We start from the raw sequence: 19,202 nt of genomic DNA on the forward strand, positions 1-19,202 counted from the left end.
ACTGCTAATGCACAACGAAGACTCCGTACACTATTACTGACATCTTACGTGCGATTGCTGCTAGAATACTTGCGACGTGTAACAATAGGCAGTCTTAAATGTGCTATATATTGTTTAAGTTAATCTAGCGTTCATCAGAAATAAATTTGAAATAGATAGGAAAGATTTCATGGATCCTATATAAACATTTAAAACATTTAATCAAATCTTGAATTTCTCAAAATCAAACATCAATTTTTCGAAGGCTTTCTTGAAATACATATAGCATACTTACACCAATCAAAAACTAAATGCGCTAATATTACGGATAGTAATTAAAATTAACATGTGACACTACAGTAATCAATTATTCTATTAGACTGGCACGCGTTATAGTAGTGTTAGTAAATATATGTATCTTGTCTTACGCGTATGCCTAGCCACATTATCATTATTCGCTTTCACTAGTAAACGACTTAGAAGCGTACTAGAATGAGCTATTTTGTGGATAAACGGCATTTAATATACTGGCAATCACCATTCATCGGGAAATTTTTTACCGACGGTTATCGACAATTGGGCAATTGTCTGAGATAAACGTGAGTTACATCTGCGTTGGCTTATCAGAAATAATTTTATAATTGATATTTTAACGAACAAAATCGATTGCGTTATGTACTATCTTACATGCTTATAACAATGTATCAATCTTAAGCTTAATTCATTTAACATAGTCGATTTTTGTTGTCGTTGATCACCGGATGGAAATAACAGAACAGAACTGTACTACGTATTTTTAAATAATTTTTGCAACATTCTTTATAGCATCATACTAGATAGCTACTTAAGAAAAGAAATAATGACGGGTTAAAGCGTGATAAATTGGCTAGTCAATAAAGGTATTACGAATGCAGTTAACAGATAATCCGGCAGTAAGTACACTGATTTACCTGCATCAGTATTTAAACAATAATAGCAGCAAAAAACAACGTAGATAGTGAAAACACAATATAGGTAATACACTTATACTACATAATGAGTCGTAGCAAGTGAGTGTTAATAATCACTACAGTATCAAGTTATATATATATATACATGGGTGATGATGTTCAATTAGTAGAATTGTTTCTATTTAGCATACGATGAACCATAGTATCCATAACATGAAAGAATTTTTGATCACTTGAGTCAGCAAATCTCACTGCAAGTTTACGAGGAGACTGTCCACTACTGTTAGTCATCCAGGTCTTACTATTATTTACACTGTCGTCTTTATTGGGTGTAGTAGAAAATGATAATGATAAATTATTATTTGATGATGACATTGAAACGTCCGGATGTCGAGGAGAAGAATGAGATCCTCCACGAGTGAAATAACGGCTGACTCCGTTCAGGAAATTTCCCTAAAATGGAAGATAATACGAATAAAACAGTATAACAACTCATAATGTATAATTATACAGGGCTAACGTAATTTACCAATTCAGTACTGAGTTCCCATCGTAACATTTGTTTATCATTATGTGATACATCTGAATGACATAAATATAGAAGGGCTTGCGATAATATTAGTACTTGACAATTTTCCAAAATATATAAAAGTGCAGACCTAATAGCAGAAAGTATAGCTTAGGGACTTAGAAATTTGTAAGCAGCGGTATTTACGTTTCAATTAGGAATATTGAAATTTTCAGATTGATATTATACCTTAATTTGGATTTATGAGACACATCAACGCTTACTGACGAATTTAAATTCTGATTAGTGGGTGATTTTAATAATGTGGACCGATGATACTCAAGCTGTAAGAATATCAATGCACAGTATTACCATCTACATTATTCGACGCATAAATTATATGTGTTTCCAACAGAATTCTTAGATATGTCTATATTTAGCATCTTCGATAATACCTTATTCAATAGTGTTAGAGCCATAGTTTGACAAGCTAGCATTGCTCCAAATGATACAGGGCCATCGTCTTCTGCCGCAGGTGCATTATATGATAATAATAACATTGGCTTACGGTCTAATTGTTCAATGTTCTACAAGATAATAAAATTTTGTGTGGTCATCGATCACGAGGAACAAGTGCACTATGACAAGAATATAACTGACATTTTCTGTTACTAGGTATGTTAAATCCGGAGAAAATTGTCTCAGAGCGGATAGTCCTTTACACAGTATATTCACGAGGCTGGTAAATATATGGAGGAAGCAAGTAAACGACCGATAAAGCATTATGACCGCGATTTGCATATGGTTAATAAAATTTTATATACCAGATCTGAACTTTTTCAAATAAAGGCCGGATTTCTGGTGATATTTGATCTTCATCAGGTTCTTTCGAGAAAGAGACAGTCTTTAAATTTGTGGAAATTGGTATATGGTGAATAGATGTTCCAGGTTTCTTTTCGGGTGAACTATGCTGTAATAAATTCGTTAATAATTATAATGATTTACGTTAGATATTTTATAAATTGCTGCAGGCGTTTTTAAGGACCAGGGTAGCAAATAGTTGACAATACCTTAACCATATGATGTAGCAATTGCGATCTACTCAGTAAGATTGTACAGCTTCGACACAATGACATGATAGAAATCTTTACGATAAAGAAAAATATTTATATTAGAACTGAATATAGTTTTAATCTTTATCGCTAGAAAATTACCTGCATTCTGTTGAAAACAATCGGTAAATCAAATTGCCATTTATTTTCGAAATGAGCTAGTTGAAAGAGAAAGTTCATTATTTCTTCAGCTTCTTCCAGGCATTCTAATGATTGATTGTAGCGTACGCTAGCCAAAACCTGTTCGAATATAAAAAAATATGCCTACTTTAATCGCATATGGCTGGGTTTGCGTTGTTGCTATTACGCTAATGATCAAAATTTATGTATGGATAATGAATTGTAAATTCGTAACCTTCTCCATTCTCTCATAGTGAACGCCAACGAAATTAAAAGCATCTGCTAGGAAGCTATGGCGTGATATTCCAAGGAGTATACTCATCAGAGATATTCCTAATCTCCACGTGCGGCGCCATTCTGATTTGTTGTTGGGTTTCTTTTTCACTTTCTGTAGTAACATAATTAGACGCAATAAAGTATATTTATTCTTTATCAGGAAAATAATTACGAATTCAGCTTGTACGTACAGTTTCACTAGCATACACGCTGGCATCTTTCTTGGAAGACCATGAATCGATTATTGGTAAAGTATAGTTTTGTGGAAAATCTAAACATAGATACTTGCTAACGCCATTTAAAACTAAGGATTCTGCAGCCTATGCACAAAATCGAAATTTAATGTAAGAGCAATACGAACAGAGATTGGGAAACAATGTCGCTTTAGAAATACCGTCGGGGTTTTCTTCGTCATTTGAATGAAAAGACAAAGTGCTGCTTCAATCAGTTCTGCGCCATCATCCCGCTAATGAATCAAAGCGCAAAATTATAGTTGAAGATATTAACTATAATGACACACAACGCCCGAGCACTTACGTAATGATATAATATAGCGAAGTACAGTGATGAAATATCAAACCTGAAAACTAATTTCCATGAATTTTAACAGAGTTTGTACAACATTGTATTCGATTAATGTGGGTAGCAGCACTTCTAAATTCTGATGCAATTGTATAATTTCGCACAGGAGGTATGTCGACGTTATAGGTAGCTTCAGTAGATAAAAACTATGAATTACGTTCTTGTCGTTTGTACGTTCATACAACAAAGCTGAAATAGTAATATTACTAGTTACGGCTTACTTTGCTTTTCTTCGTCTTTGCTTTATCAACACTTTCTTTGAATTCTTTAGAAGTAAGGATTTGTAGATTGCTTCTTGTATTTTTAATATGATCTTTAACGATTTCTGAAATCATTGCCTTTTCTTCATTTTTATAGAATGGAGGAAAATTGTGACGCTGGATTGTTTCACATACAATATTCGTTAAGTCCAAAAATGTCACATCTCTTAGTTGACCTATATTAAGATTCAGTTAAGTAGTGAAGAAAGTAAGCTGGACATTAAAGCGGTAGGAATTTAATCTTGATGGCTTACTATTTTTGCTATTTCGTACAGCTTGAAATAACTTTATTAGAGCAGTGAATATCTGTGGCTTAATAACGTCTGGCAGGCTAACATCTGCTTTTATTGCATGCAGTAAGACTGAAGCCAACTTCTCAATAAACAACTCTGTTGATTTCCCTAAATGACTATAAAATCGGCCATTAGTAAATTAATGATGCGAGCTTAGGCTAATTGCTTAAGAAAGATCCAGTTTGTATTCATAATTTCAATATAACAATTTTTTAAATTTTAATATAGTTGTTCGATCATTGATCTTACCTAGACCACAAGTTTATCAAAATATCCAGTAAACATGAAAGTTCGTACACAATCGATAGGTATGAGCTGCTGGATTCTCTAGTTAACTATCAAAAATAGAATTTATTAATCTTGTGCATAGTCTACATTTAAGTGTTGACTCGAATTTACCTGATAATCTAGGCATTCAATTATTTTATTCAAGGTATCTAGTTTTGCACTATCGTTGATTTCAATTCCGTCAACCTGTTACAAACGAAATCCATTGACAGTTATACATTAAAAGCAATACAATTTTATAAGATATTGAGTTATTACTGTAATTATCTTTACAACGGATTAAATTGTGAATCAATTAAAATACCTTCGAAATTATAATAGTGAATGTCCTCCAACATTTCAATAACGTTTGCAACTGAGACGCCTTATCAACTTCGAAATCATTTAACGTCAACTCTAATTCGCCTTCACACTCTATAGTCGTGTTTGTAAGTAACTAAAGTACACATTAAGACATTTAATACATGTAGGTTAGATTTACCCGTCCATCTTAAGAACGGTAAAGGTATTGTGATGGATAAGAAGAACGGATTGAGGTACTAACGTTGCCTGCTATCAATTCCGTGCTTTTCTTAAAGGCGTCAACGAAGATACTTCTAATAGAGGTATCCATTCCAGATAATTTAGAACTTGAGAAAAGAATAATTGAGAATAGCGTTGTCAACAATAACAATCTCCTAAATCAGTTAGAATCACAACTGGGAGTTAAAACCTGGGTAAAAGCGATAATTCTATTGCCATGATTTGCAACGTATACGCAGATGCTTTAATATGGCAACCAATTTCCTTTACGAGAAGGTAAAGGTAAATATTTAATTATGTGTACTGCATTTACATATATATTTATATTTGTGCTCCACTTCAAAAAGTGGAACAATATTCATATTGAGCCATTTCAAATCGTTGCGTACTTCATTTGATTGTGTAGGTAACTTCTTCAATAATGCGGCTAAATACTTCCAAAAATTCGGGCTGGAAAAGAATTTTATAACAGGATTCAACATGTATTTTAAGCACTAAGGCAATATGTAATCAAAATAGCAATAATTTAATATCCTTACACGGCCCTCAAAGAATCCAAAGCGAGCACCCGATGATCCTTCCATACGTAATATAGGAGTTCCACGGATGAGCACAACAACTGGTACGATGCCGAAGGTTCGCTGCTACCAGACGATTGCGAGGTTTCAGAATGATCACGCAGCAACTGCGTTACGAAACTTAAGCAACTCATATCATTAAACCGAACGCAACGTATTCCATTACTTTTTATCGTTTCCTAGTCATTAGCATATAGAAAAGTGTTAATTAAGTGAGTGAAATTAATTTATCGTAGTATAAGGTATTTACAATTACATTTTCTTCCGGTACTTCCAAATTCATTAGTAATACTACCAATCCGGGTTGTGTTTGCATAATAACAATAAGTACTTCCAATATCGCTTCCTTAACTTTCAAGTCCTAACGATTTAAGAACTCTCTTAATTTCGAGTTCGAATTAATTTAAGTTTTTAATGAGAACTACGTTATTACTATACTATTACCGTGTCTTTCATTCGTAAATGAGAGATGAGAAGATCTCTTAAAGTTTCAGCATCATGTCCCAAATTTGCGTAAATAGACATCGGAACGTTCTTTTATAATAATCATAATTAAGAATGTCATCACAGATTACCGTTAAAAATGCAGATATTAGATAATGATATAATTGAACGATCGCAAATTATATAACTATATCTAACCAGACAAAGATTCTTAAATAAATTCAGAGCAATTGTTAAGAGTCGCGGGTTCCAGCGGCAAAACAAGTATGAAGACGTTGATAATAACAATCTGTCATGCTCTGCTTTATACAAATTACAATAAATGATGGTTACATGAAAATTTAAAGACAACACGAAATTTATAGCGTGTGCACTTATGAAAATCAACTAACCTCCTGGAAATATGCAAGTGTCCATTTCTTTTTCGTTGCTACCTTCCCTGGTTAAGTTCGAAGATTTAGGGATCTGCGTAATAAAAATCTTAGTAGTTTATAAACTATTTGAGAAATTTTATTTATAAAGGTTTTACAAAGGTTGTTGCTAACCGATATTAATTCGTATAGGCGTAAAATAATTTTGAGGGTCGACTTTAAAATTTGAACAGGCATAACGTTCCTTTCACTGTATAAAATGTATAAGCATATCTTACATTGTGACCAAATAGTAGAATCTAAGGCATTAACAGAAGATTTTAATACCTGGGTTGATAACTACGAACCATGCTAGTGCCGGCAGATAAAATGTTTACCAGTTTAACTAGACAATTATCGCATTTTCGTACAGTTTGAAGAAAATAACTACTTAAAGTCGTTAAATTATTAAAAATTGATGATTTCATTTCAAGATCAGAGTGGAGAGCAATTTCAATAATTTCCAGGCATAACAAACCTATCCAGCAATTCAAATAATGGTTTGAGATGTTACATTTTTGTTCAGTACTACAACGTCATAAATTATTTGCCTATCACTTAATCGGACAAAAGGTTACCAATTTGTTCTTGCTCCCTCGGATCGCTGAAATTCCAACGATGTAAATCCGTAAAAATATGAATTACTACAAAATTAATTGTGGCTAATAAATCGGTTTGGAAATTGAATGTGTGATCTTTTAGATTGCTATTTCCCAGTGTCTTATACTGATCGTGAATTGATAACAAAGAATCTCGAACAAGGGTTAAGAAGTTTAAAGTCATTGAATAATATCTCGCTCGCTTTTCATATGCTAGTATTATTGAACCAATACTTCCACCATCAAGACTGTAAATAAGATAATTATTTTGGTATAATTACCAAGGTGTTAAGAAATATTGTAAAATAAGGAGAAGAATGTCTATACCTAAACGGATCATTATAAATATCACTTGTAGAGTAAGGCAAAAATCTTGTATGAATTAAATCCTCAAAAGCCTACATAATTAGGAACAAAGTTAGAATTCAGCGTATGTAGTTAACTGCATCAGTTGATTAATTATAAAATTAATGAAAGGCTTTTACAGAGCTTAGAACTAATGAAAATTTTTCGTGAAATAGTTACCTGTAGCGGCTCGTGCTTTATTGTGGTAACAATGCAACTTATACACTCCGTGATTAAATCAGATGCTGGCCAAGGCTTAAAGTAATGGCAACGTTCAAGGAATATGTAAGCCCGTGAAATAAATGATGATAAAGCACCAATTAATTCCCAGTTACTATCTAGAATAGATCGTACGAGCTTGATAATCTTCTTAACATAGTCGATTATGGGTAACTTGCTAATAGCGATACCTACGTTTTTTAATATAGGAATGGAGAGCATGCATATTATTGATCATTTGATAACATATATATACGACGTAGAGATACATCACAAGACATACTTGGATCTTGTAACTGGCTCAAGCATATATCTATCTCAAGAATAAAAAGCTTCCATGTTGAGTATTCAACTGTCCAAGAAATCGCTGGTTCACCTTTATAAATATGCATCAGTTATTAAATTAATGTCAATAGTAACGTTGAAACAGATATTATTCCTGTATTACAATAAATTGTAGCTTGCTACGCTTGTCTGCACGGTAAATAAAAAATATTTTACTGCATGTTTAATCGGTATAACAACAAGCAACCTTGTAGCATAGTTTTGCCGATAGTTCCCTTCGATATCTTGAAATTAAAAGGATGTTCTATTGCTATGACACAAATAATGTATTTTACTTAAAATGTAGAAAAATATAGCAGACTTCTAACACTATTAGGCTTTTTGTGAGCCATATAGCATACAATAGCACTAACCTTGAGGGTAGATGAACTTATCTTCTAATAGTTTCCAAATCGTGCCATCATCAGAAATACACTGAATCTGCCCTGAGCGCGTATCAGAAAGGACCTCGGCATACGTAGTTGCATGTTCCAGTATGGCGTATACCTTGTCAATTAATTTATATGTAACTGTCTTAGAACCTATTCGTGTAGCCAGGGAAGGTTAAGCGTTATAGTCACAAATAACGAAATTACCTCATTGGCGTTATTACCACTAGTTTTTGCAATCTTGGATAGCATATCAAAAAACAGCTCGTGATCGAACGGGAATCTAATACAAAAAATGAATACGCCATTTATATCGGGGTAAGATTACTATAATAGAATATATTATTATTTGCTAGTCGAACCGGTTCCGTAGTGAAAACAGTAGTAAGGCCATAGTATTTCTCCTTCCCTGTAAAAATTGTCTAGTTAAAATTTGCAAACGTTTAAACATTACATTCTATTTGGGTATACCGGTTTGTAAAGGCTCCATGATATCTTGTCCGTAATACAGCATATCAATAATCTAATTATTGTCTAATAACAAACATATTCATGACAATTATAATCATTAGTTAAAGGATCTCTTGATTAAATAACTTAAAAAGCCACCTAAATATGTTTTAAAATATGTTGTTACAATTACCTCCGTATCACCAAAAGTATCATTATTGAAGACCATAGCAGACGAAGAGACTAAATCATACACAATTGATTTCCATACGAAATCCTACAAAGTTGGGTTTTAGGGCAAATGGTTAATTTTATTCCATGTATGACAAAAAATTTATAAATGTTAAATTTTTAATATTACAACCTCAATAAACCAGTCACTTTTAACGATATTTCCAAGGAAGCCAAAAACGTCAGCTTTTTGTGCTCTTTTGTTATAGAGCTCGATGGTCTAAAGAAAATGTTTCTGAATTACTGTGTAAAAAGCAACTACTGGGTGCTAACCATAAAATATCCTCAATATCAAAGCATACGTATATTTAACGTACGAATACGGCTATATAATATAATTTAATTTTACGCATTACGAAAATTACATTTTGGGGAGTTGGATCGTTATCGTCAACACAACACTTCGTAACCCAAGCAAGTATGATCGGGCAGACTGGAATCTGATTTCCCAATTCTTGAAACATGTTTTCTAGTTCCTACAGCAACAACCGTGTATTTGAGATTACTGGACATAGCGAATATTAAGACGTCGTGGATTAACATTAATTAATTGATGTATGATAGAGTCTACAAGTGTAGGGAATATATTACCTTGGACATATTCACATCCCCTAAAGGTCCAACGAGCCTACAGTTATAATGTTATATCATGATTTATAAAGTTAAAACTGTTACAAAATTTAAGAAGGAAATAAAGGTATAAAACGAAATTCGTTGTATAAAGATATCCATGCCATTATTAAGAATTAAAAATACCTTGAAATTGTGCCATCACAGTACTCACGAAGGCATCTTATACCTAGCATTCTTAGTAGAATTAAACCTGAAGCGTAACTAAGAGAAGTAGATCCACATGTGTTAGCTTAACTAACTCATATTTTTGCATTATTACAGGATAAAAGAGACAATTTGTTTAAAAATAGATTTTATTTTTAATTACCATATTTTGTCTTGCCGAAAGCAGGCATCGTTATTATAATCTATGAAAAATCGATATGGCAAATGCGTTCCAAATTTTGTAACCTAAATATGAATTTGATGTTACATAAGTATTTTGGGTGTAAAATAGATCATTTTTATAATGTCCATTATTACAGACCTTTAAAGCATCGATAAACTGCTTAACTGTGACATCGGAAGGGCACTCTGCATCAAAGTGATAGGCCATAACGTCCAGTAATACATTCTGTTTAAGGACATGAAATTTTAAAGTGATATTATCTTCCTAATTACTAACTTTACGGGTAATTTTTCAAAGATAATGTAAAATATAGGCTGTCATACCAGTTCGTTTATGTACTGTAGTGCCCATTTAGATGACCACTCTTTGATCTATATTTAATTACAAGCCGAAAATATGTGATTCGATTGTTTAACATTTAATAGCATAACTTTACGATTTCGAAACTATAATCCAATACGCGTATAACTCGTTTTACCATCAGCTTCCCGTTTGCTTCTAGTGTTGGGACGTCGGCTTTAGACAGGAATGAGAATTGTTCTACGAGCTATTATTGTTATGAAAAATAAATTTTCATCACCTTAGTGCAATTTGAGTATTTACAATATCTTAGAGGCGAAAGCTATTAAACTAGGGAAAATAACCTGCTTCTCTACATTTCCAGCTTTCAGTTCAAGGCAAAAATTTCGATAGAATTGCTAAAATGAAATAATTATTGGGCGATATCTAATGTTATCTTTGTTCAAATTTTAATTACTATTTCTATTCCAACGATGATAATATAGATGCTTTAATGTACAACCTCAGAATTGTTTCCTCCTTTGCGAGTAGCTGATATCATTATACACTTTAACGCTCTGAGGATGTAAAGTCTTTCATCCATATAATATTGCATAACCTGCACAATTGTTGTAAGCAATGACGGTGGTAAGAATATGGAAGTTATTTTGACGTAGAACTAAAATTTACTCTGCTTTTACATTGACAGCGAATTCATCTCTCTTAGTTTCATCTTCAAGAATTGCCTAATATTTCAAGAATTAAGAAATAATCAAGTACATTGTCATCATTCTTAATGTTACTGCGTGCAATTATACGGTTTGTAATAGTTTAAAATGGTAATCAGCAAGTTTGTTTGATTATATGATTACTATATAAGGAACTTTTGCAAAAATAACGCATGAAGGCTGATTTACTTCATGACCAACCTTAATATTACTTCTTTTTCCATCATAAGCGTTTAAAATGTAGCTTAAGGTTAGGATTAAGCTATTCCTTTCACTACAACTCTAGCATAACGGAAATATATATGAATGGATTACATACACGATTGGTAATTTTAATGAGATGTAGAAGTATTCCGCTTTTTTTCATACTGTCAGTGTTAAAGAATTGTATTTAAAAAAATAGTGATATCTATCTCACCAATAAGGAGCTGACAGTTTTGACGAGAGCTTGTAAATCTTTATTCTCTTTCTTGTAGTTGATACTTTTGGCATTTACGCTGCGAAGGTATTATAGTAAATTATTCTTGTTTCAATATTCATGATACAGCAATATAATTACTGATAATAAATTGATAATTGGCTTAAGCTATCATCTACAGATAGCATTTAGGCTATTTTGATTAGCTAGTAGAGAAGTCATCAACCTCGATATATTGATATACTTCACACCAAGTAGCAATCGAGCCTTGTACGCATTCAGCTCTTGTTTCTAAAGGTGTTAAAAATGGAAAGATTATTCGCATTTTTAAAAGTAAAGAATATTGCATACAACGTAGAGCTCTTTTAGGCCCAAAAATAGGAAAGATGCCTTGTGAGTTAAAAGTTGCACTTTAAGCATATATACTATCTGAAATTTCATCATAACAGTTATACTCGTATCAAGCAGCATTTGATGACGTTACTGTAGAAATTAATTAAAGTACTATATAGCATATCACAGTTAGAAGGATAAATTAGGAGTTAGGCTATACACTGGAAAGAATCAGTCATTCAATGAAAGTGCCATTTAACCATTTTAAAAGACAGTAGTCCATCCAAGCAATACAGTATACACTAGACGATGCTATTCCAATAAGGTGAAAACGATTGACTCACCTGATCAATGATAGCCTGACTTTGCTCACTGACGAGCAGCCATAAATTGCGATTGCATCTAAGAGATGATTGATAATCAATTACAATTAAATCTGTTAAGGATATGAAGAAGAATGCTCTAAAATTGGTTAAAGAATCGATTGCAATTACAGTTGTGCTTCAGTCAGCCAATTTTGGCTATTATCTAACAAACTTTCCACATCGAACCCTGTTAATGCTTGTGATACCGCCATTTTATTTGGATCCAGGTTGATGGAGTGCGCATGGGTACTCTCAGCTGCCCACTACAGTATAACCAGTGTTTACTACCGCTAGTGACACTGAGCGCACGATACCATCCGTCTACAGCACAGTACCGTGGTGTTAAGCATACGGACTCTTAATAATTTTTGTAGTCCGATATTACAGTATGGATTTAGCTTGGCCGGTGTGTACCCGGTGAACATGGACGTTGGTATATTTCAATGGTTCAAGTACTGTAAGATCAGTATTTCTCATTGCATGTACCAGTGAGTGATAGTTTGTATTAAAGTTGGAAAATTTTCAAGAAATAAAATTACTCAATGCAGTACTGCAATAAATAGTGCTAGAAAACATCAAGAGCCAAATCAGCCAATATTGGCAATAGCTCAAGGTTGTACAGATCTATCTGCGTAGAATTTGAGCCACATTGAAATTGTATTTCCTTTTAGAGACATCATTTAAAGGCAACACCCTAGCTGAACAAATCAGAAAATGTTCAGCTACAGTATTGCCTTCAATTATGATTATTGTTCAGTCAACATCTTTCAATCATACTGTAGTGTATTATACTGTATCAACGTCCATTTTATTTTACTTATTTTAGACCTTCTATCTACGCGCACACTGTCTCGCAACAGGGACTTCTCAACGATTTTTCTTCTCCAATAAAACGAGACGGGGAAAAGAATCGTGGAGTAGTCTCTTGCTCGTAGCCTTGCCATTACAGTACATCGATGACTAATTACAGTACAGTACATTCACATTCAGTACTGCTTTACAGTACTGTGCACTGTACAGTACAGTACACATTACTTAATCACCATGGTAATTTAGTAGGCCATGCTGCAGTCATCGACTACTACAGTATTGTGACCGGTGCCGGTAGAGTCAGTGCACTGAGTTTTGCGAGTGTCAGAACTCGCCTGAGTTACTGTACAGTACAACTGTCCATACAGTAACTCGGGCGAGTTCAGTACAGTAGTCGAAAACGATTTGAGCAAAAAGTTCCAACTACTTGAAACAACTTTATATCTATAGTGATTGATTGTTGGACTAGGAATTTATATTCCTGAGAAGAGAATAAATTCAGGTACACTGCTCTGGGTAAGTCAAGATGGCGATGACATGGTGGAAAGTGCCCTTGATAATATGTAGTATACTTGTGTTAGGTATATTCATAAGCTGGAGTATTTTCAGTAAAACGGATAATTATAATCTGGAATATTTTGGGCTATCCAGGAAAATTGCAACCACAAGTAGCTACAAATCTGTATCGGCAAATATGACAGCGGGAAAGCCTCAAAATGCCACTAAGATGAAGCTGAAAGCGAGGAAAACCCCCCCACCTCCTACATGTCGTAAAAAACCGGTTATTTTATTATGGACTGGATGGTTTGGTGGAGATTGGGCGGTATCTCAAGGTAACGTGAAGTGTGGTAATATGCAGTGTGAAATAACTTCAAATCATGGTCGATATAAGAGTAGTGACGCACTGATATTTCACGGTGTTAGTCCTCAAGTAAGGAACCCGCATTATTATCCATCAAAAAGTAGTCGGCCGCCTAAGCAGTTATGGGTTTTTCGCACTATGGAAAATCCCAACATTGCAGAGAGACTAGGATGCAAATTATCATCATTCCATAATAACCGATTTCATGCAACAATGAGTTATACACGTCAAGCCGATGTCAGATTATGCTATGGTAAAGTGTTAAAAGAACCCCATGATGCTACTAACCACAATAGAAATTATGCTGCCGGTAAAACTAAATTTGCTGCTTGGGTATCAAGTCAATGCTATCCTGGCCGTACTAGTTTTGTCAAAGATTTAAGTAAGTATATATCTATTGATAAGTTCGGACGGTGTGGTAACCAACGTTGTGCAAAGGATGGATCGTGTATGAAAAGAATTGGATTACAATACAAATTTTATTTAAGCTTTGAAAACTTCATTTGTAGAGATTATGTAACAGAAAAATATTATCGAAATGCGATCGATAATAATTTAATCCCGATTGTAGTCGGTGGAGCAAATTATAGCGATGATGGGATTGTGCCGCCTCATTCCTACATCAATGCACAAGATTTCAGTACTGTTGAAGAACTAGCGAACTACTTGAAAAAAGTTGCCGCTAACGATACCTTATACAATAGCTACTTCAAATGGAAAGATTCTTATAAGATCCTTAGTCCATGTTCTGCTACCCAATCTTTTTGTGAATTGTGCCATAAGTTATGCGATGATAAATGGGTTACTGAGAAATCAAAGAAAACAATTCCTGATCTAACTTATAAATGGGGTGTTCACCGTGATAACTGTGTTAATTATCCTGACATTTTCCACAAGGGCAGTGACGGTAAAATTACTATTCATCCAAGAGTTTACTAAGATAAAAATTAAATACTGTTTTCATTGGCGAAATCCATTTGTACAACGTCATGTACTGTAGGGTTTTGGAATATATGATATCAATCACTAGATATTGTCCATTTTATGTATTAAAGCACTATTAGCAAATTAAAGCGGCTGCGATGCACTGTTAAAAACTCCATGAACGAAGAACTCCGTCTTCTGCTAGTTTGCACGTATGCACGTATAACGACTATGAAGATAGCAACTGTAATGCGGTACACCACGGCAATTTGTAACAATGTCTGATATTATATTGCCAAAACCGCTAGATCGTGATCAAGTGTACAAATATATACGTACTGTCAAATATTATTATAATTTATCAGAAGATGTTATGGACTCACTCAGTGACCAGTATACCGTATTACTGTATAATTTTTAAGCTACATAACAAGGTTGCAAATGATAGTTGTAACTTAATTCTATTATATGGATTGAAGCTTTGTAAGTGATTGGGTAATAGAACGTGTTATAAAGGTAGTAGTTTGATGTATTGGTATCTCAAATGACAGTCTATCATTGGTTATTACTAATTAATATTCGTATTTATTGCAATAGAATTTTTATGCCTGAGTCATCAAGCGATGATTACGTTTTTATAGCTATGATATTTAAAGGATTAGAATGTCCTTATACTGCATTATAACGAATGAATGTTAGCGCTTTGAATCTAAAAATGGCTAATGCAATTTTATTTACTTTTTATGACTGAAGGTAAAAAATGTCGAAATCTTATCAATACACTATTTATTTTGTCTCGGTACTCTCTCTAATTCTTGTATAGAGACATAACAATTCTGACTTTTTTTATAACATAAACCAAATAGCTTTACAACTATAGTGATACGTATTTATCAACTGGTTCGTTTTGGCATGGACTACTAAATACATCCCTGGGATGTATCTAGTAGTCCGTAGTTTTAGATAGGATATACGAGCTACTTTATCTCTCGAAAAATCTATTAAGCTAGTGAGCTTTTTTGGTTTAATCGGATAAAATGTATGAAATGATACTTAATGCAAGGCGGTTAAAAGATTTCTATTTCAATACTGCAATGTTTATATAATAACGATATCGAAGAGCTCAGTATGGAGGTTAAAAACAATACCAGAGTAGGCTACAAATTCAAAGTTATTTCTTCGGTATTGACACTTTTTGAAAATAATATGCGAATAGTTGTAGAATGTACAGCACCTATTTACTGTTTCGATTTTATCTTTCTACTGAATTGATCAATAGCGATAAGTACCATAATAATTAATCACAGTTATATACCTCTATTTTGCATGTTCTTGAAACTACAGTATATTTATGAACCGCAAATAACGATAATACCCACATGTTTGCACTGCAATAATCATTTGAATGGGCAGTCTACTAGTATTGTTTTATTACTATATAATCACCAACATCTGTTGGAGTTATTATGTTCTGTAATTGAGCAAGTTGAAAGTTATTTACAAAACTAGATTTTCGATGAGGTAGGTGTTGACAATAATTGTTGGAACAGTTTTATGCCTAGGTAAGTTCATTCTTTTGTACTTTAGTTCAGTCATTGTCAGATGATTGATTTCATAAATTTTTCTTGACATCGAAAAGCTAAAATGTTACATATATATGCCAGACAGTAAAGTAGTAAGTTAACGTGATTGCGTACTCTGTTAGCTGTACGTAAAAAGTGACTATACTATAAATATCGAATATCAAAGTCATACATTCATACTGGATATACACTAATTAATGATAGTTCAACAGTTTTTGCATTAACGCATCCTCCATTATTAAGAGTGATTAATTACTCCAACAGATACTTCAGTATTAGTTCATCATAATTTTTATTTTGCCGTGTCATATGTATCTACTATAGCCAGAAATATCGTACAATTTGTATAAAGCGACAATACAACGATAGGTACCTTAAGTTAAACAGTACCGGTCAACAGACAAAATATAATATACAATTATACATGCACAGAAACAGTTTTGAAATTAAATTCAGAAAAGAAATTTTATAATAGAATCAACCAGTAAGTACTGTAAATGTTTATATGTCATTTGTATAGAAGGATCACTATGAAAGAGACAAAATTAATCTAATTCTTTAGTAATTTAATTGCAGTTTACAAAAATAGAAACCATCGTAAATTGTATTAGTAGAATAATTCGATGTAGTAAAGAAGTTTTGCATAGGTATTCTAACCCCCAAAAATTAATAAAATAATGTTCAAAATTGCTTTGTGTACAGTATATTCATATGTAAATGAAACATAGGAGACGTTAACATCACAAAATAAAAATTAGTACTACAGTATTGTATATTAGTAGAAATGTCACAGTCTGAGAAATTGAAAATTACTCCTGTGCTAAGTATTGTTCCATGTCAATAGTAAGGAACATTTCATCTAGTGAAAGACTTCAGGCGGTATCACTATACCGTATAAACTGTATAGGGAAGATCCCTAGGCTAACAGGCACTTTTAAGCAAAGTAGAAAGAGCTTATTCGAAGATAATACTGTATCATATTTCTTTTTTTGATTCAATATTCCCGCACACCAGTGTGATATTACTAATACATACAAATTTTAGAAGACCAATCTTTCAAATAGGCATTACTGTATCTTTGAAAGCAAGCATGGACTGTGTGATTAGCGACTAGTGATGTGATGAACGATGAATGGCTTTACAATGTCGGCCTACAAAAGATTACACTTTTTTCGATCAATGCTAATGATATGTATCAACTTAATTGGTTAATAAAGTCAGTTTCAATCCTCTATTTTATTAGCCGATATTTGACTATTAATGTATCTGCCGTATAATCCGCACGTTATACATACGTATTGTCTTCATATTATGTAATTATTAACCAGGACTGAATTACAGCATTGCACTATTAGTGAGAGTTGTCAAATTCTGGTTAGGTTTATTGAATCCCTAATTGCTACCTTCTTAAATTTACCGTTGTCAACGCTTATCGATATCAAAATACACAGTTTCAATTCATTTCGCCATTTCTTAAAAATTGACAGCTTACTTTTGTACTTAGTTGAAAGAATACGAGCGGATATCAATTTGTCCAGTGGTTTGATTCTTGACGAAGACATTATTGTAATCAATACAATTCTTTTCGTTTGTACCCCATTTATGAGTGAGATCTGGAATTCTTCTCATTTTACTAGTAACCCACTTATCATCGTAGAGCTTGCGGCATAGGTTACATAAACTAGAACTATGATCACAACTCTTTAAGTCGGTTCGGTAAGAAGCCTTCCATTTAAAATAGCTGTTATACAATGTGGCATTGCTGCCAACTCTTTTAATATGATCAGCTAGCTGTTGCATAGTAGTGAAATCTTGAACATTGATATAAGAACCTGGTGGCGCTACGGTTGGATCACTATAATTCGCCCCTCCGACCACGATGGGTATCATATTGTGTTGATATGCGTTAAAATACAATTTTTCAGTCACATAATCTCTGCAAATAAAATTTTCGAGGCTTAAGTAGAATTTGTATTTCCGCGATAATTTTAGCCAACATGCACCGCTCTTAGAGCAAGTTAAGTTACCACATTTGCCGTACAAATCGATAGGTACCAACCTTGCTAAATTATGCAAAAAGTCTAACCGACCTTTATAGCATCCACTGCCGACCCAAGCGATCATTTTTGTTTTGCCTTTAAAATAATCATGATTTACTTGTAAATCAGTGTAATTTTGAACCACTCTGCCATAACATCTTCGAAGATCAGCTTGACGAGTGTAAGTGATCATTATATTGAATAGATTATCGAGAAAGGATTTTATGTCGACTAGTATAGATGGCCCTCGGGTGACATATGGATTTTCCATGGTTTGGAAAGCCCATAATTGCCTAGCTGGCCTTTTTTCGATTGGTATCACGTCTGGGCTATTCATCGATCCGTCAGCCCCATGAAATAACAACGCATCGCTCACTTGGTATAAACTTTTGTTGTTGGTAAATTGGCATTGATATTGACCGCAATCCAATAAACCATAAGGCGTTGGCCAATCGACTCGAAACCATGTCGTCCAAGTTAATATTATCTTACCAGTATGAAGTGTGGCTTTGGTTGTGTTGTCTTTTTTACCGGCTAGATAAGGATTAATAATGTTCAATGGATTTCGTTCCTGGTAACCAAGAATGACCAATACGATGATCGTCCATGCAAGGAGTATCGAAAATACAAGTCCTACATACCTCAATTTCTGAGACATTACTGGCATCATTGCTATCAGCATTCAACAGACATATACACGTATAGTCTTCAAGTTAGAAGGCGAAAATAGTCAAATTTCTCCAGATTATTTCTTCTTAAGTTTATATAAATATTTTATGGAGTAGTAATATTGCTCACGGAATTCACCAATTAAGATTAACTGGACCGTAACACATCGAGTAACGCGTGCGCATATCCTGAATTAAACCAAGTTCATGTGACAGGTCACAGGTGCTTCCTTTCTTTTTAATGGTCAATTTCTTTCTGTACAGTACAGTACAGTCAAGGACTAGTAAAAAAAGACCTAAACCCACGCGCCTCGTTGGCGCAGAGTACAGTACTCTAGAGTAGAGTAGAGTAT

General features: G+C 33.6%; 3 protein-coding genes across 3 annotated transcripts; 1 reads left to right on the forward strand and 2 right to left on the reverse strand.

Moving 5' to 3' along the window:
- Positions 1 to 513: 513 nt before the first annotated feature.
- On the reverse strand, positions 514 to 12,175 carry TRIADDRAFT_57567 (uncharacterized protein; the record flags this gene model as incomplete). Its single annotated transcript, XM_002113751.1, has 45 exons — positions 514 to 567; positions 667 to 765; positions 1,182 to 1,382; positions 1,893 to 2,024; positions 2,098 to 2,176; positions 2,262 to 2,407; positions 2,508 to 2,582; positions 2,652 to 2,789; positions 2,905 to 3,057; positions 3,137 to 3,265; positions 3,340 to 3,411; positions 3,749 to 3,963; positions 4,042 to 4,196; positions 4,330 to 4,415; positions 4,480 to 4,554; positions 4,673 to 4,804; positions 4,913 to 4,997; positions 5,081 to 5,154; positions 5,280 to 5,340; positions 5,430 to 5,647; positions 5,913 to 6,002; positions 6,111 to 6,214; positions 6,305 to 6,377; positions 6,661 to 6,800; positions 6,901 to 7,169; positions 7,249 to 7,319; positions 7,447 to 7,676; positions 7,769 to 7,861; positions 8,184 to 8,316; positions 8,406 to 8,481; positions 8,561 to 8,607; positions 8,842 to 8,925; positions 9,013 to 9,099; positions 9,245 to 9,355; positions 9,471 to 9,507; positions 9,820 to 9,902; positions 9,979 to 10,065; positions 10,319 to 10,387; positions 10,485 to 10,538; positions 10,821 to 10,865; positions 11,049 to 11,129; positions 11,266 to 11,344; positions 11,492 to 11,556; positions 11,943 to 12,000; positions 12,150 to 12,175. 45 exons carry the CDS (start codon positions 12,173 to 12,175, stop codon positions 514 to 516), a joined length of 4,671 nt encoding a protein of 1,556 aa, XP_002113787.1.
- Positions 12,176 to 13,500: 1,325 nt separating this feature from the next.
- Positions 13,501 to 14,574, forward strand: TRIADDRAFT_26518 (uncharacterized protein; the record flags this gene model as incomplete). The annotated part of the gene is made up of 1 exon (XM_002113383.1): positions 13,501 to 14,574. One exon carries the CDS (start codon positions 13,501 to 13,503, stop codon positions 14,572 to 14,574), a length of 1,074 nt encoding a protein of 357 aa, XP_002113419.1.
- Positions 14,575 to 17,798: 3,224 nt separating this feature from the next.
- On the reverse strand, positions 17,799 to 18,584 carry TRIADDRAFT_4004 (uncharacterized protein; the record flags this gene model as incomplete). The annotated part of the gene is made up of 1 exon (XM_002113752.1): positions 17,799 to 18,584. A coding segment is annotated over one exon (786 nt), but the record flags the coding sequence as incomplete, so codon positions are not given.
- Between the last annotated feature and the right edge of the window lie 618 nt (positions 18,585 to 19,202).

Source organism: Trichoplax adhaerens, genomic scaffold, assembly GCF_000150275.1.
Source record: "Trichoplax adhaerens TRIADscaffold_6 genomic scaffold, whole genome shotgun sequence".
NCBI classification, from domain to species: Eukaryota; Metazoa; Placozoa; class Uniplacotomia; order Trichoplacea; family Trichoplacidae; genus Trichoplax; species Trichoplax adhaerens.